The sequence below is a fragment of the Mesoplodon bidens genome, assembly GCF_964165515.1.
Source record: "Mesoplodon bidens genome assembly, chromosome: 5".
In the NCBI taxonomy this organism is placed as follows: domain Eukaryota; kingdom Metazoa; phylum Chordata; class Mammalia; order Artiodactyla; family Ziphiidae; genus Mesoplodon; species Mesoplodon bidens.
In genome coordinates, this window is record NC_138161.1 from 49,386,787 (window position 1) to 49,413,084 (window position 26,298).

Consider the following 26,298-nt stretch of genomic DNA (forward strand, 5'->3'; position numbering starts at 1 on the left):
CATTTCTAGAAGTCATTTACTTTTTCATCCTAGAAATTCTGTGCATTCTAACCTCAAGACACATTTATCCAGAGTCTCCTCAGCACAAGAAATAAATATGACTCATTCAACAAGCATTTATTGATACGTACTATATGTCAGGCTCTATGCAAGCCTCCAGGCTTGCATAGTCCCTATCCTTAAGGAGTTACCTAATAAAACTAACACTCTCAGACAGGGGAAGTGGGTGAAGGTTGGAATTGGCCATAAGTTATAATCTTTTTTTAATTGGGGTAGAGTTGCTTTACAATGTTGTGTTAGTTTCTGATGTACAGCGAAGTGAATAAGCTACATGTATACATATATCCCCTCTTTTTTGGATTTCCTTCCCATTTAGGTCACCACAGAGCATTGAGTTCTCTGTGCTATACAGCAAGTTCTCATTAGTTATCTATTTTATACATGGTAGTGTATATATGTCAATCTCAATCTCCCAATTCAAACCACCCCCCTCCCATAAATTATAATTACTGAAGCTGGGCCTCATTGTGCTATTTTTGTATATGTTTGAAATTTCCAACATAGAACAGCTTTTTAAAAAAAAATTAAAAATAAAGAAAGCAACTACTAATTTATAGGAAATATAGAGGTCAAAGTAAATGTTAAAGTACACCACAGAATGCAATCAGAAAAAATTCTTACTCTGGAAAACTCTACAAGACAAATGACAAATGGTGGAGCTAGAAAGGTCCTACCTTTTGACATAAGCAGTGATCACAGGGTGTTTGCCATAAAACAACTGTTTAGGTTGTACATGTTTTAAGCAGTTTTCCAATTTTGTATTATACTTAATAATTAAAGATTCTTAAGTACCCACATCATAATGTCAGAAAATAAGTGAAAAAAGAATTAATTTTTCTTGAGACTCTTGAACAACACATAGAGAGAAACACATGGTGTTTTTAAAATGTGAGCTGAAAAATTTGCTTCCTTTCAATTAATAAATTTTAGAAGAAAAGTGAATAAAGGCACAAAAGCATACCTCCCAATGTTGAGGTATCACCAACAGGAACTGGAGATGACAATTCAGGGCTAGGAAAAAAATTGTTTGGAGTTATTAAATGATAGAAATGTGAGGGGTTATTTTGGGGTTTGTTTTCCAAAAAGGATTCATCAGATCTCCAAACAATGATTCCCAAAGTACTGAGTAGCAAATTAAAAAAAAAAAAAAAAAAGTCTTTACAATTGATTTATTTTACATTTTTTGATGCTACTCAACTAGAATCACCCTACATAAAGTACTCCCTTACTTACTATTTCATAACACTGTTTTGTTTCTTCTCAGTTCTTATCACTATGGGAAATTATTCTTTTCATTTATTTATCTACTTTTTGGTCTCTGTCCACGCCCTAATCCTCTAGAATGGCATTGTCTAATATGGTAGCCAGTGGACATATGTGGCAATTTAAATTAATTTAAAATTAAAGTTTAAAATTCAGAACTTTATCCACACTAGCCACATTTCAAGTGTTCAACAGTCACATGTGGCTAATGGCTACTTTATTGGACAGCCCAGAACATGTCCATCATCACAGAAATTTCTATTAAATAAAACTGCCTCAAGAATCTAAACTCCATGAGATTAGGGACCTTACCTGCCATATTCATGCTGTATCTCCACCTTAAAAAAGAACCTACCATTTAGTAGGCACAGAACAGATATTTTGGGAATAAATAAATAAATACTATTGGCCAACCAGTGTAGTGCAGAAGGCACTTGACATACAGTTGTGAACAAAACACCCATGGTCTAAGAAGGTAACTGTCTAATAGAAAACAGATAACAAATACATGATTACAAACTCAACAAGTAGTACAGACACGAAAGCACTGGCTGCTAAGGCGAACATATAAGCCCAAATCTCATCTCATTTGAGAGATCACAGAGTCATGAAACTTTTTAATATAAAACAAGTCAAGCTTAGAGAAATGATTTGCTATAGGCCACATTGCTCTCAGGTTTCAGGTCCCCGACTGTCTTTTTACCATGTTGCCCTGCAACTGCAAGCAAAGATCAGAAGATATCAGAGGATAATCTGAGAAAGCCCTTGCTCTAAAGAAAAGAAGGTGGGTTTCTGCAAGTCCAAATTTCCATATACCCCCAAAATATACAATTTAAATTATAGTAGTTGAAAACTCTCTTCAACTTTCCACAAGTCAGCTTTCGAAGGTGACTTAATCACAGTCAAAATGCCTCCCTCTCAGACTTGCTAATGTCTCAGTGGGTCCCATCTTCACTTCAGAACCACCGCTTTAAATTGTCCCCCTGCTCTAAACTAGATCACGGTGGGGCGGGGGGAGGGTTGCTCACAGCCACCAGATAAACATGGCACACATCTTGAAGCATCAATTTTTTACTCGAAAGTAAAAGCATAGGCAGGGAGCTAAGTAAAAACTGATATGGAATTTAAAACATCTTAATATTTAAACAAGTGTGGCTATAGAGTAGAATATAAAGTTTAAATGAATATTAAGATAAAATATGATAGTTTCAAAGACATTTCAAGACTGGAATTGGAGTGGGGTAATCAACTAGGGCCATGTTCCCTAAAGCCCCAGGCTTTGGTAGAAAATTTGAGAAATATAGGTTAAAAAAAATCTCACCATAAGAATTCTTCTGGTTTTAGAAATACTATCTAGAAAGAATAACATATTAAACCAGTACACCAAACCTACCACTATTGGTTATTTTTCATCCACTTGCAGGAAACTGCTTACTAAGTGAGCTGTCATCCAAAAGAACCCAAAGGAATAGGACATCTGGATAAGTCATTTTGATGGATGAGTAGAGGAAGACCTGGATGATGAGAAAAGCACCAAGAGGCTTCTTGGGTTGCAGGAGACGGAGCTTAAAAAACTAGGATTCAGATGCATTTGGAAGAGACATTAACATCATCAGGCTTGAACAGGATTTATCAACTGTCCACAAGGCAGAATCGCTCCCAATACCTTCACTTTATAGATGAAAAATCAAGGTGCAAATGGGTAAAGCAATTTTCTCAGGGTCACACAAAGACTTGATGACCCAAGGCCATACCTAAAATTCCTAACCATATCCAGTTCGCTTTTCAATGATAATAGTAGCAAGAATGACTACAACTAAATTTATGTCAAACATTGTGTTAAGTGCTTTATCTTGGTTAACTCACTTAATTCTGGCATCAATCTTAAAAGGAAGACACTATTATCCCCATTTATGCATATGAGGAAACTAATGATAGAAGAGATTAAGAATTTGCTCAGGGTCACACAGCTAGCCAATGAAGGAGCTGTGATGTAAAACAGGCCCACTTGATTCCAGAAACCTCACTCTTACCCACATTAATTCCACATCACATGGACTTTATGTGACCCATATTCCCTAGAAAAGCAACCAAGATGGTTTTACTTGGTCTTAATGATAGTGGTGTACATAAACTAAAAGACCTAAAAGTCAAAATGTGTAAGGACCAAGAAAGAGGAAGGGAAACCCAGTTAAAGCTGGAGAGCAATCAAGTATGAAGAACAAAGAGGTCAAAGTAAAACAAAGCACAATACTACAGTAACTAGAATAGGAAGTTGGGATGGCATGGCAGAGAAACCAGACCTCACCTGGGGTTGGTCAAATTGTCCCCCAAATTAAAATCAAATTTAAGCTAATTCTCTAAGTAAACACTCAGAATGGAGAAGTCTGCTCACTTCAGTAGAACTAGATTTCACTTACTAAATTCAAAATAACATTATTTTAATGATGGTAAGTAGGCAACTCTCAGTAACTCAAATCGTTTGTCTAACACTTAATCCCTCATCCTCCCACACTTCCTTCAAAAGACAGTAACAAGAATCCTTTCACATTTTCTCATTAGGTGGGCTTCCTGCAGGGATACCCTAAAATGTGACTCACAACAGAACTAGAACACAGAGTAGTATTGAGTTTGGAGACAGAAATGCTTCATTTCTAGGCCAACCCACAAATTTGAAGTTGGTCAGCTAAGACCTTTAGCTTAACACCAGCAGCAAACGACCCCCTACTGTCTCATTTTCTCAGTTTATCCAGCTCATAATTTATTCCTCACAACTACTACCTAATCATGTCAGTGGAATTCAGATGGAATTGTGTCAAAAGATATCATAGCCACATGGAATATATGTTTAAAAATACAGTAAAACAAGCCAACAATACTTTCATATCTAGATTACTACTCCCCTTTACAATTTACTATACTTTGCTCTGCTCTAGAATCTGTTAACTGTAATGAGCATGTGACAACAAAAGAACATAAGGCAAGGAATTAGGAAATCTGGGTTCTAGTCCCAGATGTATCACCAACTTTGTGTATAACTTGGGAAAATACCTCAGTTGCTCTGGGCCTCCAGAATTAATCTCTAAAATAGGAACACCTCCTGCCCTACCAACTTCACAAGGGTGCTGATGAAAACTAAATAAAATATTATATGCAGAGGCATTAGGAAAACAGGCAAGGTGCCATTGTTGGGGGGGCGTACCACAGAGGCAAGGTGCCATTGTTGGGAAAGGCACAAGGAGAGGGGCAGGACCGCCATAGAAGCTTCTTTCTCTGCAGCAGGGCACTGCCTACACAAGCTCCAGGTGCAAGCTGCTGCTGCCATCTTGGACTCGAGAGGCGGCTCGGACCCACTGCCCCCGCCTTCCTCAGAGCATGTGCGTAGGGCCACGCACCTGCACACCCTCTATCAAGGGGATAAAGGACAGCACATGCTGAGGAAAGAGACAGCAAGCATTCAAACCAAAAACAGCCCTCACACCAAAAAAATATTAAACCCACACGAGCTATGCAGGGATGATCTGGCATATAAATAGCCCTCCAAGATTACAGTAGATCATTGTTTCTCCTAAACTCATAGAATGCGAGAAATATAAGTAAAATGAAGAAGCAGAGGAACCACTCCCAGTTAAAAGACCAAGAGAATTCCCCTGAAGGAACAAACAATGAAACAGACCTCTTCAGTCTAATAGACACTGAGTTCAAAAAGGAGGTAATGAAAATGCTGAAGGCATTAAGAAAGGTTATCGACAGAAATTCAGATTACTGTAAAAAGGAACTAGAAACTATAAGGAGGTACCAAGAAAAATTAGAAAATTCATTTGCTGAGACAAAAGCTGAGCTAAAGGCAATGAATAGCAGAATGAATAATGCAGAAGAATAAGTGATCTGGAAGATAGAATAATGGAAATTACCCAATCAAAACAGCAGACAGGAAAACAAATGAAAAAAATGAAAGCAATATAAGAGATAATATGGGATAATACAAAGCATGCCAATCTATGCATAATAGGGATTCCAGAAGGAGAAGAAAGAGAAAAGGGGATGGAAAATGTATTTGAATAAATTATGACTGGAGCTAAGGGGAGATGTTTTCAAGATGTCTGGCTGGAGACAAGTGCTGGAGAAGGGCTTTTTGTAAAACAGGTAACCTGGGAACACTTGAGCATGTTTAAATGCTAATGAGCAGTTAGTAACAGGAGAAGTTGAAGACTCAGGAGAGAGAGAGAAAAACAATGACAGGTTGGTGTCTAAAGGGTAAGATGGGATGTGAGGTCCTGAGTAAGGTGGAAAATGCTTTTTTTTAATAGACTTGCCAGATGATAGTAGGGGGAAGGTTAAATTGGTACACAGCAGACTATTTGGTACAAGCCATATGTTGGCAGTTAGGTTAGAGTTCATGTAGAAGAAGCAATTTAAATTACAGACAAGTATTGTGGTAAGCAGAATAATGGTCTCCCAAAGATGTCCACACGCTAATCTGCAGAACCTGTGACTACTGTTAGGTTACATGCAAAGGGGAATTAAGGTAGCAGATGGAATTAAGGTTGCTAATCAGCTGGCCTGAAGGAAGAGGGTGTATCCTGGTTTATCTAGGTAGGCCCAATGTAAATGTGGAAGAAGGAGGCAGAAGAGTGTCAGAGTGATAGAATGTGAGAAAGTCTCGACCAGCCACTGCTAACTTTGAAGATGGAAGGGGGTCATAAGTCAACGAGTGTGGGCAGCCTCTAGAAGCTAAAAAACACAAGAAAACAGATTCTCCCCTAGAGCCTCCAGAAAGGTAACGCAGACCTGCCAACACCTTGAGACTCATGTCAAACTTCTGAACTACAGAACTGTAAGATAAATTTGTGGGGTTTTGTTTTTGTTTTTGTTTTGTGGTATGCAGGCCTCTCACTGTTGTGGCCTCTCCCATTGCAGAGCACAGGCTCTGGACGTGCAGGCTCAGTGGCCATGGTTCACTGGCCTAGCCGCTCCGTGGCATGTGGGATCCTCCCGGACCGGGGCACGAACCCGTGTCCCCTGCATCGGCAGGCAGACTCTCAACCACTGCGCCACCAGGGAAGCCCAAATTTGTGTGTTTTTAAGCTACCAAAGCTTGTGGTAATTTGTTGCAGCAGAAATAGAAAACTAGTACCAGAATCTCAACACAGAAAATGAGAGTAATCTCAAGAAAATCATAAAAATAAATTTAAATATAGAAAAGTGACGGGCAAATTAAGGGTTTTAAGGGATGACTATAATATTCAGCTTAAAGAAAGAGGGGCTTAGTGAATTCCTACACCACTCCCATGGTTTCACTCCCAGTGTTACCTAACTCCAGGTCACCTCATTTCAGCAAGTACCATTTCAGCAAGTACCACAACTTTTCATCCCGCCCCGACCTGGTCTGCTCTAGTTTCATGGGAAGGATACCAACTTTTAAATTCTCAAAATTCAGTTATATTTTTGTTCATCTGTATTGCTATTTTTACTCATGCCCTATTTTCTAAGGATGGTGCATAGTATTTTGAGTCTCCTCGTTTATCTAGGACATACAGTGACTTATCAATAAAATTATGTGACACAGTCAGTTCTCTTATGATGTTTATTTATGAATGTTTCAACATGATTAACACATCAGGAAAACTAAGCATAATAAGAATTTCTCTTCTACATATACACAATTTCATTACAAGAAATAGTAGGTGAATGCAGAAAACTGCACCCAGTTGAAGTGAGCTATGTAGGAATACACAAACTACACCTCAAACATCTTCCAGCTATCTCTGTTCACCTCATGTGTTATGACACCAATCCCCATATGGTATTACAACTTTCCATCCTATTTCAGATAACCTTCCTTCCACCACTTTATAATAACTCACAAGCTACAATCTTTCCAATGTCCATTTTCACAGGTAAACTCCAAGGCTTATTCCAGGTTAAGAGCCATATTTATTATGGTTTTTATATACTTCTTAACCATATAAGATATGTAAGATGTTCTATCATTTTTATTACGTACAACCATGAAGATTACTGGCACTGGTAGGACCCACAAGATTATTTAGTCTACTGCATCACGTGTTGCAATGGCAATCACAAGTAACCTCCGAGCTCTGGCTCTCAGAGGTGAAGAACACACATTTAAAGCACCACATGGCCCCACATCTAAGCAGGAGCTCAATCCCAGGCCCCAGCATAGACTCAGTGGTACTGTTAGCTGTATGAAGTGAGACCACAAGGAGTCCCACTTTCCTCCTGTTTACTCATGTTTGATTTGAAACTTACATATACCCCACTACAACCCACAGCTGTACTCCAGCTATGCTTTTGCCTGGACTCTGCTGCCCAGGCTAGACCTCCGGACACTGACTCACCTAGTTGGTTTTTCAATCTAATTTGAGGCAAAATTCTGGACTCTGACCTGAATTGCATGCCCTAGTGATGTTTTTCAAAAAAAATCACTTACATGCCAGCATAATCTAGATATTTTGAGTATGGATAGAATTGGAAAACTTTAGTCCCTGTAGGCTCAAAATCCCTCACCTTCCATGATCTGCTTTGTTCTGCTACTGTTCAGGAGCCAGAAATGACCTTAATCCTAAGCCTAAAGGCCCACAGAGCCAAGACTCATACCACTGGAGGATTCATCAAGGCTGTGCTATTCCTATGCTTCAACATCATAATCGTCATTACACAATAAAGTGACCCACACCACAACCCATCATTTAGTACACCATCCTCCACTAAGGTGTACCATTTTAGATCAATATTATCATTAGCCTGTAAGCCTCAGCAAGAGTAGATCATTTGGTATTCCATTTCCAAAAATCTATTTTCTCACCCAAGAGAGAGGACCAAGTCTGCCTCCTGGGAAGGTCAGACAGTAAACTAGCACAGTGGCTGCAGAGGTGGTCTGGGAAGGGAAGTGGCCTCAAGATGAGGAAAAGCATTTGAGACTTACCCACAGGCCTGGTCATTGCAGGAACTGGCAAGAAAACAGGAAGGAATCATCAAATGTGGGGTGAGTCTGGGAATAGGTATGATACATGTCTGTTGCCAAGCATGAACTTAGGCAAAAAAGACACTCACCTGCTTACAGTTTCCTTTGTGTATGTCAGTTTCTAAGGAAAACAAAGATACAAAAATGACCATGTGAATTAATGACAGTTAATAAGCAGTAAACAAAATGTATCGCATCTAGAACACTAATGCCATAACACAGAATCTATGTTATTATCTCTATGTCTAGAGAAATAGTTAAAGCAAGGTACTAATGATGCCAAGTTTGTTTTGCGACTGCAAGAATGTCCTGACACTCAAGTCTCTGTGTATGTGCACAAAAGTCCCTGTGCTGTCTTAATGGGCACAGATTAACAGACTTCACCTGCTAATCATTCCAAAAAGATCTACAGGTAAGAGATTGGTAGAGTTTTACATTAACCTTCCATGGACTTAGAACCAAACTGTTTTGTGATCTTATACATTTATAGAAACTCTCATCACAGACCAATATAATCATGTGGATAAAATAACTATGAAATCTGATTCTCTAGAATTCAGACAAAAACATAAATTGTCTGATAAACAGTTGGATTATTCCTCTGGGGCATTCCAAAGCAAATTGTCTCCAAGTTTCCTCTAAATTAGTGGTTTTATTTTGAAACCAATACGATAAAAAGAACACTAATTTGGAATCAGAAGAATTCCATTTTCTCTTTCTTAGCTATGGAGGTAAATCCCAAAATCTCTCTGGTGCTGGGCCTCAATTTCCTTATCTGTAAAATGGAGAGACTATTACTCTAAATAATTCCCAAAATATTTATAAATAACTCAGGCTCTTACTATACAGACTCTCCTAGAATGATCTCAGGCACTCTTTTTTGCTTCTTTTTTAATTTCAACCATACAGCAGCTTCAACTATGATTTTATTTCCTTTAATTAATCTCTCTCAAGATACATATAAACATATAGCAAAATCATCATTTTATCAGGTTATACTATTAGCTTTAAAATTTTATAGGCCAGCATGGTGGTTATTTGTACAATTGCTGGCGTTCTGAGTTCTGATAAAGGGTGTCAACCACATAAATTCACCACCTATGTGTAAACAGTTGTTGTTATATTTAAAATCAAGCTAAAAAAAACCCAGAATGTATATATATGTAAAACTGAATCACTTTGCTATACAGCAGAAATCAACACAACACTGTAAATCAACTATATTTCAATTTAAGAAAAAAAAAAGGTAAAATCAAGCTTCCTTCAGATTTTGAACAGCCAGTGATTGCTTAAGTAATGTTCTCAGCCACTCTTATGATTTCAATTACTACCTCAAGGCTGGTGATCCCTAGAGCTGTATTTATAACCCAGATCACTCTTCTTGGCTTCATGCCTAAATATCAAGCAATTCACATTTCACAAATGGCTCAAAACAACACATTAAAAAGCAAACTCACTCTCCCTGTCAGCATCTACAAGCTGCTTCTCTGCCTGAGTTCTCAGTTTTAGTCATCCAAGCTAGAAGCTGGGAGGCTTCCTGGGCCATTCTTTCATCCTATCCCACTCCCATCCAATCCATCACAGAGTCCTACTAATCTTTTTCCTACTTACATCCCCTATGCTCCCTTTCTCTATCTCATGGTCTAGTTAGGAATCTCATCCCCTCGGCCCTGGAATCGTGACTGATCTCTGCTCATCTTGTCCCCTCTAATCTATCACATGGCGTATAGAAACCATAATAATCATTTTACAATTCAAAACTGTCCAATTAGCCCCCATGACTTACCTACTTACAACCCTTCAATGGTTTCCTATCAACTATAAACTTGTTAAGTTATCCACCCCTCCAGTCTGGTCCCCTGTCAATTCTACTCTTCTGATATATTGGCCCACATATACATATACAACTAATAATAATAAAATGTAAGAAGTACAACATTAAAGAATGAATAAAGAATTATGGAGTTCAAAGGATTATGGGAGCTAAATCTGCTAGGCTGGGGGTTGATTCCTCACAAAGGAGGTTACATCTGAGCTGAGGACATGTAGGACTTGAACAAAAGGAAGAAGGATATAAAGGGCCTATCACACAGCATGAGCAATCTACCACATATATCTAAACAGTTTCATTCTCTTGTCATGAATACATGCAGGCAACATGAAAAGGGGAAGGTGGGCAGATATTTGTCTATATGCATGCCTATTTATCCTTTGCTAAGAGTAAACTAAATCTAAAACAAGGAAAACAAGTAAGCAAATTCATTAATTAGAATCACATTTATACTTTACTAAACATTTATCCAATGACCTATATCCTCTATCTTAATTAGAGTCGTTTGCACCACTCTGAATTGATAAGATGAAAAACCCTGGCAAGAATGTTTGACTCTCACAGATTTATACTCTTAGCCTAAATCTTTGCTGAGTATTATTTCCAAATATTTACACTTATAAACAAGCGTGAGGCTCTTGCTGGGTTAACAATGCTTATTATAATGGCCAGAGCTAGGGATACAAAGACTAAGCCACCCTGTGGTAGGTCACTTGAACAACCTAATTCAACAAAAAAGAGTAATGCAGGGATTTGGCATTTGCTCTTTCTTCCTTTAGGCCTGAGCTATGTGTACGCGCTCCTACAACAGTCCAGTAATTTCTTCCCTTGTTACTACATTTACCTTCATAATTAAGCTTCTATGTTCCACAGACTGACTAAAATGTGTGCCCATTTCAAATATAGTTGTGATTCCATCCTCACACAAATTCATCCAGTAATGATATTCTTCACGCCCAGGAAGTCGATCCCAAAAAGTCCTGAAGGCTTCCCAGACAGCTTCCTGGCATACTGAAAAACAAACAGAGAGGTATTTTTACAGAAAGCACTTCGGGGTTCTCACAATAAGAGGGGAAAATGTGTGTGTGTGTGTGTGTGTGTGTGTGTGGAAGGGTGGCAGTATACGTAACTCTGGATTATCTGCTCAATTTTTCTGTAGACCTAAAACTTCTCCAAAAAATAAAATCTATTAATTTTTAAAAAGATGTGAGAACTAAAAAGAAAAGAAAATGATATTCAGAAGAAACATACTGCTGTATTAAAATGAAAGCTAATTTAATGTATCTGCTAAGTTATTTCAAAGCATCAACTCTGAAAGGACACTAAACAGGCTGTCTGCACATTTTATACAGCACTAAGTGTATTGCTATCCTGTAACCATTTCAGTGTCCTGATGCAGGGCACTGCGCACAACAGATGGGATGAGAGAGAAGAGGAGGAGGGTGGTAAGGGAGAAAGATGGATTTAAATGGACAGAGATCAAGGAAATTATTTTTCATCTCAAGAGGACTGAATGCTAATCCACCAGCATATCGAGATAGAGGCCCTGAACTCACTGAGTCAGAAGGATCTCTAGCGCTAGCCTCATTGTGTATTAGCTTGATAACTGAGAGTAACTGACCTAGCCAGTCAACATTTCAATGTACTCATCTCTCTTTTTTAATGAGAGGAATAATAACTGCTTTACTTAATTTATCTGAGAGTATTTTATAAACTACATAGTGCTACATGAATATTAAATGTTATTATCATATTGGATTCTGGTTGTCCAACAGTTATTTGATGGAAGAAGAATCCCAGACTAAAAAAAGCTCTTAGGCTTTAACAGAGATTAAAATATATGAATATTGAAAGTTTCTCTATCAACTGATTTTTCAGGGTTAAATTGAATGAACCTTTGGTTGCAAACTTAGTTTCTTTTTCAGTGAGCTAACTACATTCTTAATCCTGTTCTTTAGAACCTTTGACCCTACAGCATACAGAAGACTCCAACAGAGACTGACTGAGGCAGAGGTGACCACTTGTAGATTCAAGTTCTTCCTTTCTTCCTCTTTAAACTTCCAAATGACAGCTTAGTACACACCAGAAGACAATGCAAAGATGAAAGTCTGGGTTGGTAGAAACAAACAAAAAGCGAATGTCTACAAGACCTGGTTATGAGATGAGATGATTCAAAGAAAGTATTAAAAGTACTGTAAGACCAAATAACTATATATCTATGAGAAAAAATAAATCTCAATAACGTCTTCACAATATACATAAAATAATTTGAAATATGAAGGCTAATACTTTGAAGGTCCTAAAAGAAAACACAGAAGAATATATACATGACCTGAAGATAAGCAAAGATTTCATAGACAGGACTCAGAAAGCAACAACTATAAAAGAAAAAACAAAAAACCGATATTAGAATTCATCAAAACTAAAAACTTCTGCTCATCAAAGATGCTATTAATAAAAATGAATAGGTAAGCCATACCTCTGGCAGAAAATATTCAAAATACATATATCTGTAAAGAACTAGTATTTAGGATATTTAAAGGATTTCTACAACTCCCTAACAAAAAGGCAAACAATCCAATTTTTAAAATATGGAAGAGACTGAAGCACACACTTTACAAAGGACGAGATACAAAGAGTCAATGAGTATGTGAAAAAGTGCTCTGTCATTCATTCTTCAGAGAAATGGAAATTGAACCACCCACACATGAACCAGAGAGGCTAAAATTTTTTACATTGACAATATCAAATTCTGGAGAGAATGTGGAACAAACACAGCCCTCATTTTTGGCAAGAATGAAAAATAGTACAACCACTTTGGAAAAAGTACTGGTAGTTTCTTATATAACTAAATATACACCAAACCTATGACCCAGTAACCCCCCTCCTAGGTATTCCTTCAAGCAAGACGTAAGCACATATCCACAGAAAGACTTATGTTCAATGCTAGAGCAGCTTTATTCATAATAACTTAAAAAAGAAAACAACTCAGGTATCCATCAACAGGAAAATAAACAAACATATGGTCACATAATGGAATCAAAAGGAACAAATTACTAATTCATACAAAAACATGAATGAATCTCAAAAGGCTGAGTCAAAGAAGCCTTACACAAAAGAGTTCATACTATTCTACTTATATAAAGTCCTAGATAGGTGAAACTAAGCTATGGTTTAAAAAAATTAGAAGAGTGGTCACCTGGTAGTTGGGGTTGAGAAGGGAGGACTGTCTTGCAGGGGAATAAGGGAACTTTCTGTGGTGGCACTATCCCCAAATTTAAGAGAGGTTTGGATTACATCAATGTGTGCATTAGTCAAAACTCACCAAATGATATTCTTAAGATTTATGCATTTCACTCTATGTAAATTCCACCTTCAGAAAAGTAAACAAATATTAAGCTCTAGTTAATGATATTCATGCTGAAGTTCTACAGGGAAATGAAATGATATCTTTAATTTATGAAATACATCTAAGAAATAGGATGGTTGGATAGATAGATATGTGATAAAGCAAATATAAAATGTTAACTGTAGAGCTAGGTGATAAGACTATGGTGTTCACTAAACTATTCTTTCAACTACTTTATATGTTTAAAATATTTTCATAAAATCTTAGAAAAACATTATTGTGTGAGGAAAAATGCAGCTGGAGCATCCAGAAGTGTAGAAATCATACCAGGTTTCATAGCAGGCCTTCCCTTGGCATCTCTCATGAATTCACAGAAGAATAGCATAAGCTGCCTCCTACAAATTATGCTTTGGGGGATGTCATTTCCTGAAAAAATCTCCTAAGAAATCCACTTAAAAACTTACAGAACTAATAAACAAGTTTAGCAAGGTATCAGGATACAAGGTCAACACATATAAATCAGTTGTATGTCTATACACTAGCAATGAACAAACAAAAAATGAACCTAAGAAAACAGTTCCATTTACAAAAGCATCAAAAATAATAAAATACTTAGGAATAAATTTAACAAACAAAGTACAAAACTTACACTCTGAAAACCAAGAAACACTGTTGAAAAAAAATTAAAGACGACATAAATAAATGGAAAAACTTTCCATGTTCATGAATTGGAAGATTTAATTGTTAAATCCCCAACCCCTGCAGATACCAAAACCCTCAGATACTCAATTCCCTTATATAAAATGGTGTAGTATTTGCATGTAACCTATGCACACCTCCCCGTATATGTTAAATCACCTCTAGATTACTTATAATACCTAATGCAATGTAAATGCTACGTAAATAGTTGCCAGCACACGGCAAAATCAAGTTCTGCTTTTTGGAACTTTCTGGAATTTTTTTTCAAGTGTTTTTTTGTTTTTTGTTTGTTTTTAAACTTTTTATTTTATATTGGAGTATAATTGAGTAACAATGTTGTGTTGGTTTCAGGTGTACAGCAAAGTGATTCTGTTATACATATAAATGTATCTATTCTTTTTCAAATTCTTTTCCCATTTAGGTTGTTATATAATATTGAGCACAGTTCCCTGTGTTATACAGTGGGTCTTTGTTGGTTATCCATTTTAAATATAGCAGTGTGTACACGGCAATCCTAAATCCACAGTTGGTTGAATCTGTGGTTGCAGAACCCACAGATACAGAGGGCCAACTGTATCTTCAAAATGATCTGCAGGCTCAATGCAATCCTATCAGAACCCTGGTTTCTTTACAGAAATTAACAAGCTAATTCTAAAATTCATATGAAATTGCAAGGGACCCAGAAGAGTATAAACAGTTTTGCAAAAGAATAACAAATAGATAAAATGGACTTCATCAAAATCAAAACCTTTTGTGCATGGTGAAAAAAAGACCTTTTGTCTTTTGTGAAAGACACCATCAAGAAAATGAAAATACTTTCAAATCATTTGTCTGATAAGGGTCTTGTATCGAGAGTGTATAAAGAATGCTTACAACTCAATGAAAAACAAGATAAATAACCCAAATTTTTAAAAGGCAAAGGATTTAAAGACATTCTTTGAAAGAAGATATTCAAATCCAAGAAGCATATAAAAGGATGCTCAACATTATTAGTCATTAAACAAATGCAAATCAAAACCACAAGATGCCACTTCACACCCATTAGGATGGTTGTAATTTTTTTTTTTTAAGGAAATTATAGTGCTGGCAAAGATGTGTAGAAATCAGAACCTTCATACACTGCTGGTGGGCACAGTACATCTATTTTGGAAAACAATCTGGAAATTCCTCATGTGGTTAAACATATGACTCAGAAATTCTACTCTTAGATATACACCCAAGAGAAATGAAAACAACCCAAATACCCATCAGCTGACAAATGGATAAACCAAAAGTGGTGTATCCATACAATAGAATGTTATTATTTGGCCATAAAAAATAAACTACTCATACATGCTACAACATGGATGAACCTTGAAAACATTATGCTAAGTAAAAGAAGCCATAAGTAAAGTAAAAGACCATATATTATATTATCTCATTTATATGACAAATCCAGAATAAGCAATTCTATAGAGACAGAAAGTAGATTAGTGGTTACTTAGTCCTGGGGGGAGGGGAAGGGGAGACAGAGTGGTAAGAAAGTGATATCTAAAGGGTGAGGGTTTTTTTGAGGTGATGAAATCTTCTTAAACTGAGTGTGATGATAGTTACTCGTTTCTGTGAATATACTGGAAAACCATTGAATTCTATACATTAAATGAATTAATTGGTATGTTAATTATATCTCAGTAAAACTATAAAAAATGCAATTCCCTCCAGAAAGGTAATACAGTTGACCTTTGAATAATGTGGGTGTTAGGGGCACAGACCCTCTGCAGTCAATTCACATATAACTTTACAGTTAGCCCTCCTTATCCACAGTTGCACATCCACATATTTAACCAACCCTGGATCATATAACACTGCAATATGTATTTACTGAAAAAAAATGTGAGTAGAAGGGGACCCTCACATTTCAAACCCATTTTGTTCAAGGATCAACTGCACACCCTTAATGTATCCAATGGTTTTCCAATTGGGAATAGAATTCAAAACACTTACATTCTGATACAGGAGGAGAATTGGGGGGTAGTCTGGAGTATTCATGCAGCTCAGAGAGGGGAAACCTAGATAGGACAGTACAGGCTCTACAGACAAGAGCAAAACCAGCACTATTTCAAGGAAAGAGGTACTAAGGTGGGCAAAAGTCCACCACAGACAAATGCCACATACTTCACTATTTGGCCTATTTGTTCAGAAGTCCTTGTCAAATGATTTTCATGTAGCCTTTAGTTACCACTGGAGATAACTTTCTATTTTTGAGAAGATAACTAATCTACAAAAGCCTCTCTCTGGCAGAGAAACTTGTCCTGGAAACGGGTGGAGGAAGGGTAAATGTAATGACAATATTCTGAAGAAGGAAATGCCGGCATTTAATCTGTCTTTAATCCTGTTACTAGGACTCAGGCTGTGCATCTTATCTAGTACACAGACATCTAGAATGGAGCAAAGTCTTTTTTTTAGGGTAATATAACTTCCTTTCAGAATCGTGGAGCCCAAAGCATGAGAACAGTTAATTTGGTGCAGTAAGGCAAGAAAAAGAAATAAAAGGCATACAAATTGGAAGATAAGAAGTAAAACTATATCTTTATTTGCAGATGAAATAATCAACCATGTAGAAAACCTTAAGGAGTATATTAAGAACCTACTAGAACTAATAAGTGATTTTAACAAAGTTACAGAATAAAAGATCAATACACATAAATCAGTTGTATGTCTATATGCTAGCAAGGAACAATCAGAGACCAAATTTTTTTTAAATAGTGTTAACAATAGCATGAAAAAAGTGAAATAAATCTGACAAAAAGATGTGTAAGATCTATACACTGAAAATTACAAAACACTGTTGAGAGAAACTGACAGAGATCTAAATAAATGGAGGGATATATCCACAGATCAGAAGAGTCAATATTGTTAAGATTATAATTATCCACAAATTGATCAATAAATTCAACACAATCCCAATCAAAATCCCAGTAGCCTCTTGTATACAAATTGGCAAGATGATTATAATATTTATATGGAAGACAAAGGACCTAGCATAACCAAACAAATTTAAAAAAGAACAAAGTTGAAGGACTTGCACTATCTTATTCAAAGACTTATTATAAAGCTTACAGTAATCAAGACAGTTAGGTATTGGCATAAAAACAGACAAAGAGATCTGTGTAAAAAAATGAAAAGTGAAGTAATAGACCCATCATATACAGAAGACTGACTTTCAACAAAGGTTCAGCAGCAAGGAAAGATAATCTTTTTAATAAATGATGCTGGAACAACTGGCTATGCAAAAGCAAAAATATTTAACTTTGATCCATATACATCAAATACAAAAATTAACTCAAAGTAGATCATAGACCTGAATGTAAAACCTAAAAATTATAAAATTTCTATCAGAAAAAACAGGAGAAAGTCTTTGTGATTCTGAGCTGAGCAAATTTAGATGCAACACCAAAAGCAAGCATGATGCAAAAAAACCCTGATAAACCGGACTTTATCAAAACTTAAAACTTCTGTTCCTCAAAAGACATTGTTAAGAAAACAAAAAGACAAACCAAACATTGGAAGAAAATTTATGCAAAACATATATCTGACAAAGAACTGGTATTTGGAACACATAAAGAACTCTTACAACTCAATAATAGAACAAAAAATCCAATTTTTTTTTTAAGGAGCAAAATATTCGAATAGACTCTTCACCAAAACAGATATACAAATGGCAAATGAGCACATGAAAAAGTGCACAACATCATTAGCCATCAAGAAAATGCAAGTTAAAACCACAACAGATGTTACTTCATATCTGCTAGAATGGTTACAGTTTAAAAAGACTGACTATACCAAGCATTGCACAGATGTGGAAAAATTGGAATCCCAATATACAGCTGTTGGTACAACTACACTGGAAAACAGTTTTGGCAGTTTCTTAAAAAGTTAAACATAGAGCTATCATGTGACCCACCCACTACACTCCTTTTAACCAACAGATATAAAAAGCATATGTTCACACAAAAAACTGTACAAAAATGTTCATGACAGCTTTCTTCGTAATCCCCAATAACTGAAAACCACCCAAATATCCCAAGATGCAGTCCATAAAATGGAATAATACCCAACAGTAAATGGTAACTACTGATACACAAAAAAATCATGGATGAGTCTCAAAACAAACTGAGTAAAAGAAGCTAGACAAAAAAAAAAAAAGAGTACACAGTATGAAGACATTGAAAATGTGTAGAAAATGCAAACAATACATAGTAGAAAAAGTGTAGAAAATGCAAATGATACATAGTAATAGAAAGCAGATTAGTTGTTGCCTCAGCACTGAGGTCAAGGGAGGTGCTGAGGGAGGAAGGGATTATAAAGGCACATGAGAAAATGTTTGGAGGTAATTGACAAATTCATTATCTTGATTGTAGTGATAACTTCAAGGATAAATACATGTGTCAAAACAAATCAAATTCTATGCTTTAAATATGTGCAGTTTATAATCCACCAATGTATACCCTAATAAAGCCATATATTTCTTTTTAACATCTTTATTGGAGTATAACTGCTTTACAATGTTGTGTTAGTTTCTGCTGTATAACAAAGTGCATCAGTTATACATATACATATATCCCCATATCTCCTCCCTCTTGTGTCTCCCTCTCACCCTCCCTATCCCACTCCTCTAGGTGGTCACAGAGTACCAAGTTGATCTCCCTGTGCTATGCAGCTGCTTCCCACTAGCTATCTATTTTACTTTTGGTAGTGTATGTATGTCAATGCCACTCTCACTTCGTCCCAGCTTACCGTTCCCCCTCCCTGTGTCCTCAAATCCATTCTCTACATCTGTGTCTTTATTCCTGTCCTGACTCTAGGTTCTTCAGAACCATTTTTTTTTTTTTTAGATTCCATATATACATGCTAGCACACAGTATTCGTTTTTCTCTTTCTGACTTGCTTCACTCTGTATGAAAGACTCTAGGTCCATCCACCTCACTACAAATAACTCAATTTTGATTCTTTATATGGCTGAGTAATATCCCATTGTATATACGTGCCACATCTTCTTTATCCATTCATCTGTCGATGGACACTTAGGTTGCTTCCATGTCCTGGCTATTGTAAATAGAGCTGCAATGAACACTGTGGTACATGACTTTTTTTGAATTATGGTTTTCTCAGCGTAAATGCTCAGTGGTGGGATTGCTGGGTCGTATGGTAGTTCTATTTTTAGATTTTTAAGGAACCTCCATACTATTCTCCATAGTGGCTGTACCAATCCACATTCCCACCAACAGTGCAAGAGGGTTCCCTTTTCTCCACACCCTCTCCAGCATTTATTGTTTGTAGATTTTTTGATGATGGCCATTCTGACTGGTGTGAGGTGATACCTCATTGTAGTTTTGATTTGCATTTCTCTAATAATTAGTGATGTTGAGCATTCTTTCATGTGTTTGTTGGCAATCCATGTATCTTCTTTGGAGATATGTCTATTTAGATCTTCTGCCTATTTTTGGATTCGGTTGTTTTTTTGTTATTGAGCTGCATGAGCTGCTTGTTAATTCTGGAGATTAATTCTTTGTCAGTTGCTTCATTTGCAAATATTTTCTCCCATTCTGAGGGTTGTCTTTTCGTCTTGTTTATGGTTTCTTTTTAAAGCTATATTTTAAAAGGTCCAACTACTAATACAATTTTTAAAAGGGGGATACTATTACTTCCTACTCCAAGCACCCTAAATATCTCTTTAATTTCACAAATGATTAGGTTAAATTCAGTTGCTTCTTGCTTAAATGGAGATATTTTTCAAATATGTTATACCAACTAGCAACTGATACCAAATTATCTATGAAGGAAAATCTGGGCAAACCATTACACTAAATTAGCTTGGTGGAAGGACCAAAGACTTCTGGTTGGACAGTGAGTGGATCTTTTCCTCCAATCTCCAAACAATTGGTTTTAAGGGCATAATCCAATTATCTCTTCCAAATCTCTTCAAAATCAAGACCTATGTTGAAATATTCATTTTTCCTAAATTTCAAAACAAATAAAATATTTACTCTTTATCATGACAGTAACAGCTATATCAACATTGTTATAATCTTGATGTGCTGTGTCAATCATTTTAGCTTTGAGGTCCCTTTCCAATGATCTCATTCACAGAATCTGTATTTTAAAGTCAATTATTCAAGGAATGCTTTATTTTTCTTTTGGTTGGCTTCTTTTTCAATAGCATCTCTTGAATGTATAAACACAAGGGCAAAGAAATTAAAAGGTATAATCATATTCCTTAAATGATTGGTTATTTCCTCTTCACTATTTAACCAGAAGCTATCTAGGTATTCTTGTATTCTTACCTATTTTAAAGTAATATTACATAAAAATCCAGGTAGTAGAAATCATATTTTGATAAATTACACACTCATTCTCATTCATCTTCAGTTCCTTTTTCTCTTCCCACTCTCTTTGGAATTTCCCACTTCTGGTATATGCCCTACTCACAAAAGGCCAGGTCAATGGATTTCCATTTAAAAAGTGAAAGAAAAGTTTATTGCTTAGTAAGTTTGATAGTCCAAAATACAGCCAAGAGATATAAATACACTCTGAAAAAAAAAGTTCTAACATACTGTGCCACTTTAAGAAACTAAAAAATCAAACATATAGATATATGTAATATCTGATATTAAATTTTTTATTTTAAAAGCATTTGCTTTGATAAGGAAGGAGGGCAGAAAGGACACGATAGAGGAAAATAAAGAAGAAGACAAAGTAGCAGCTCAGACTGAAGGTTTATATAGCCCAGTCCCTGGAAAATAGTAAATGATCAATAAACATTTGTTGAATACATGCATGAATGAACAAGCCTGATTTCACTAACATTTCATTATCTATATCCACTTTAATTTACTAGCATCGCATCCATATTATGGCTTTTTATTGGCTCTTGAGCAGCAAAAAGCAAAGTTTGGGAATCCTTCAAATATCTAAGGGACATATTATGGTCAATTAAGCAATTCTAGTTAGTAAATATGAGGAACAGAGAATGAACTAATATAATAAAAGGGTATGAGATCAAGGATAACACTGTTTAATTGAAAATAAAATAATTATGTAACAACCTAAACGGGAAAAGAATTTGAAAAAAGAATAGGTACATGTATATGTATAACTGAATCACTCTGCTGTACACCTGAAACTAACACAACATTATTAATCAACTATACTTCAATATAAAATAAAAAGTCTTCCAAAAAACAAAAGTGCAGGACCAGATGGATTCACAGGCGAATTCTATCAAACATTTAGAGAAGAGCTGACACCTGTCCTTCTGAAACTGCTCCAAAAAATTACAGAGGAACACTCCCAAGCTTTCTACGAGGCCACCATCATCCTGATATCAAAACCAGACAAAGATATCACAAAATAAGAAAATTACAGGCCAAAGCGCTGATGAACATCGACACAAAAATCCTCAACAAAATAATAGCAAACTGAACCCAACAACACATTAAAAGGATCATACACCATGATCAAGTGGGATTTATCCCAGGGATGGAAGGATTCTTCAGTATATGCAAATCAAACAATGTGATACACCATATTAAGAAACTGAAGAATAAAAACCATATGATCATCTCAATAGATGCATAAAAAGCTTTTCACAAAATTCAACACTGATTTATGATAAAAACTCTCCAGAAAGTGGGCATAGAGGGAAACTACCTCAACGTAATAAAGGCCATATACAACAAACCCACAGCAAACATCATTCTCAATAGTGAAAAACTGAAGTGTTTCCTCTAAGGTCAGGAACAGGACAAGGATGTCCACTCTCACCACTATTATCTAACACAGTTTTGGAAGTCCTAGCCACAGCAATCACAGAATAAAAAGAAATAAAAGGAATCCAAACTGGAAAAGAAGTAAAACTGTTGCTGTTTGCAGATGACATGATACTATACATAGAAAATCCTAAAGACACCACCAGGAAACTACTATAGCTAATCAATGAATTTGGTAAAGTTGCAGGTTACAAAATTAATGCACAGAAATCTCTTGCATTCCTAAACACTAACAATGAAATATCAGAAAGAGAAATCAAGGAAATAATCCCATTTACCATCACATCAAAAAGAATAAAATACCTAGGAATAAACCTACCTAAGGAGGCAAAACCACATCAAAAAGAATAAAATACCTAGGAATAAACCTACCTAAGGAGGCAAAAGACCTGTCAGAAAACTATAAGATATTGATGAGGGCTTCCCTGGTGGCACAGTGGTTGAGAGTCCACCTGCTGATGCAGGGGACACGGGTTTGTGCCCTGGTCCGGGAAGATCCCACATGCCGCGGAGCGGCTAGGCCTGTGAGCCATGGCTGCTGAGCCTGCACATCGGAGCCTGTGATCCGCAATGGGAGAGGCCACAACAGTGAGAGGCCTGCGTACCGCAAAAAAAAAAAAAAAAAAAGATATTGATGAAAAAAATCAAAGATGACACAAACAGATGGAGAGATATAGCATGTTCTTGGATTGGAGGAATCAATATTGTGAAAATGACTGTACTGACCAAAGCAATCTACAGATTCAGTGCAATCCTTATCAAATTACCAATGGCATTTTTTACAGAATTAGAACAAAAAATTTTACAATTTGTATGGAAGCACAAAAGACCCCGAATAGCCAAAGCAATCCTGAAAAAGAAAAATGGAGCTGGAGCAATCAGGCTCCCGGACTTCCGACTATACTATAAAGCTATAGTAATCAAGACAGTATGGTACAGGCACAAAAACAGAAATATAGATCAATGGAACAGGATAGAAAGCCCAGAGATAAGCCCACACACCTATGGTCAACTAATACATGACAAAGGAGGCAAGAATATACAATGGAGGAAAGACAGTCTCTTCAATAATCAGTGCTGGGAAAACTGGACAGCTACATGTAAAAGAATGAAATTAGAACACTCCCTAACACCATACACAAAAATAAACTCCAAATGGATTCAAGACCTAAATGTAAAGCCGGACACTATAAAACTCTTAGAAGAAAACATAGGCAAAACACTCTTTGACATAAATCGCAGCAAGATCTTTTTTGACCCACCTCCTAAAATAATGAAAATAAAAACAGAAATGAACAAAAGGGAACTAATGAAACTTAAAAGCTTTTGCACTGCAAAGGAAGCCATAAACAAGATGAAAAGACAACCCTCAGAATGGGAAAAAATATTTGCAAACAAAGCAATGGACAAGGGATTAATCTCCAAAATATACAAACAGCTCATGAAGCTCAACATCAAAAAAAAAAACAACCCAATCAAAAAATGAGAAGACCTAAATAGACATTTCTCCAAAGAAGATATACAGATGGCCAACAAATACATGAAAAGATGCTCAACATCACTAATTATCAGAGAAATGCAAATCAAAACTACAATGAGGCATCACCTCACAGCAGTCAGAATGGCCATCATCAAAAAAGCTACAAACAATAAATGCTGGTGAGGGTGTGGAGAAAAGGGAACCCTCTTATACTGTTGGTGGGAATGTAAATTGATACAGCCACTATGGAGAACTATATGGAGGTTCCTTAAAAAACTAAAAATAGAACTACCATATGACCCAGCAACCCCACCTCTGAGCATACACATGGAGAAAACCATAATTCAAAAAGATACATGTACCACAATGTTCACTGCAGCACTATTTACAATAGCCAGGACATGGAAGCAACCTAAATGTCCATCAACAGAGGAATGTATAAAGAAGATGTGGTAGATATATATACAATGGAATATTACTCAGCCATAAAATGGAATGAAATAGTGCCATTTACAGAGACGTGGATGGACCTAGAGACTGTCATACAGAGTGAAGTAAGTCAGAAAGAGAAAAACAAATATCGTATAATATTGCTTACATGTGGAATCTAGAAAAATGATACAGATGAACTTATTTACAAAGCAGAAATAGAGACACAGACGTAGAAAACAAATGTATGGTGGACACCAAGGGGAAAGGGGAAGTGGGATGAATTGGGAGATTGGGATTGACACATATACATTACTATGTATAAAAGAGATAACTAATGAGAACCCACCATATAGCACAGGAAACTCTACTCAGTGCTCTGTGGTGACCTAAATAGGAAGGAAATCCAAAAAAGAGGGGATATATGCATACGTATAGCTGATTCCCTTTGCTGTATAGAAAAAACTAACACAACATTGTAAAGCAACTATACTCCAATAAAAATTAATTTTTAAAAATGAAAATAAATAAAAATAAAATAAACTCCTAGTTTTGTTGCTTTAGGGTCCATTGTGAGAACTGCCACCATTTGAGAGGTAAAAAGTTTTGTGTATACCAACTAGAATAGCTTGAATCTGTAGAATGGCTAAACTATAAAATATAGAAATTGATCATATTTCCATGCATATAAAATAACTAATTAGCCAAGTAGGTAAGTATATCTTAGTTAATATCTTTTGTGGGTATATTTAGACAAATTACTGTAATGCAGAAGTAAAAGTTATAATTAATTTATCCAGCAACATAAACTGGTATTTTTGAAGTGCTTCAAAAATTTTAAACCATGTCCTCTCTTAAAATAATGTAGGGCTTCCCTGGTGGCGCAGTGGTTGAGAGTCCGCCTGCCGATGCAGGGGACACGGGTTCGTGCCCCGGTCTGGGAGGATCCCACATGCCGCGGAGCGGCTTGGCCCATGAGCCATGGCCGTTGAGCCTGCGTGTCCAGAGCCTGTGCTCCGCAACGGGAGAGGCCACAACAGTGAGAGGCCCACATACCGCAAAAAATAAAAAATTAAAAATAATGTAAACTTTCCTCTGAAGCTGTATAAATACCATACTCTTAGCAAGTCCTTTTTCCATGGCTAGTAGAAAGACAATATTTGGCTCAGTCTCTATCAAAAGCATCACAAAATTTGAACTATAATGTTCAAATACAACAACTGTTTTAGAACTATGTTTGAATTTTATCATAAAGCCCAAGGGTTTGAATGTTTGCTTACCTCGGACTTTAAAATATTTCACATGGTTTGCCATGGCCTCTGTAACATTTTCATCTGGGCAGGTTTTCACACCATTAGGAAACAGAGTAGATCGCTTTCTTCTGAGCAACCACTGTCTCTCAGTTTCTCTGTGGTCCATAGGTTGTTTCTTTTCGATAGACAGAGAAGAGTCTGTGGATTCTGAGTCAGTCAGGAGAAAAGAAACTGTACTCTTGGGTTCTTGGCTCTCTTCTAAAGATAAGTAGGTTTGTGCTACAGAGTGAAAGCATAAACAAAGCTTCTGATGATGAATGGAGACATAGAATGAAAGGTAACAAATGAAGAAAAACTGACATTTGCACCACATTTGGATTTTGAACTCAATGCTCGAATTATAGACATGTGTGCTTAAGGAGGGGAGAAGTAAAGCATTCAATTTTATCTCCATTTAATTCCTAGTCCTTTATTTCAAGATTGTTAGTTATTGAAATCAAGTATACATCCAATTTCAACACAAGAAATAAGAGAAAGTAAGCTTTGAACCAAGAATTACTAATGAAGAGGAAAACCAATATTATTGGAGAGATTTTCATACAGTTTAAATGAAGCAATATCAAAGACTAGAGTACTATTTGATTCAATTTCTTACAGCAGTCATATCAAATAATGTTATTTTTAGAGAAAATATACTGCAGATCTAAAGATCTAAAGATCTAAAAAATAACGTAGATTTTAAAATACCTGTTAATGATGGAAGGTTTCCTTCTATCAGGACAAATATCAGAATACCCAGAGAAATCTTCCCAAAATGAGGAAACATAATCATTTGAGCCAAAACCAAGAAAGAGGCCAAAATCCTTAATTGAGCACCCAAAGGCCTGAAACTTCCAGTAACAAATTGTTACAGAAAACGTCTAATATTTAAACAGTTTATGTTCAAAAACTGACAACCATTCCAAAATCATTATAAATTGGCTAAATAAAAATGGTGTCCTTTCAAAGTACCTCTCACTTCTTTTCTGAAATAACCAGCATGCTATGAAAGCAGGAGAGATAAGCTAATTAGGACAGATGGAGAGAGACAATTTCTTTACTCTAATCTAGCAAGCTAAGCTCTTTATTAACACTCTCC

The 26,298-nt window shown here is 36.2% G+C and overlaps 1 protein-coding gene across 3 annotated transcripts in view; it reads right to left on the minus strand.

Moving 5' to 3' along the window:
* Positions 1-25,614, minus strand: part of IMPG2 (interphotoreceptor matrix proteoglycan 2) — a gene marked incomplete at its 5' end in the record, with an annotated part of 71,515 nt that extends 45,901 nt beyond the window's left edge. For 2 of the 3 annotated variants that reach the window (XM_081235097.1, XM_081235096.1), the window contains 4 exons: positions 1,022-1,071; positions 8,401-8,432; positions 10,987-11,153; positions 25,188-25,614. In XM_081235097.1, the coding sequence (XP_081091223.1) occupies positions 1,022-1,071; positions 8,401-8,432; positions 10,987-11,153; positions 25,188-25,614 (676 nt within the window). Of the gene's footprint in view, positions 1-1,021; positions 1,072-8,272; positions 8,297-8,400; positions 8,433-10,986; positions 11,154-25,187 lie in introns of all 3 variants that reach the window. The other variant, XM_081235095.1, reaches the window with a different exon arrangement.
* Between the last annotated feature and the right edge of the window lie 684 nt (positions 25,615-26,298).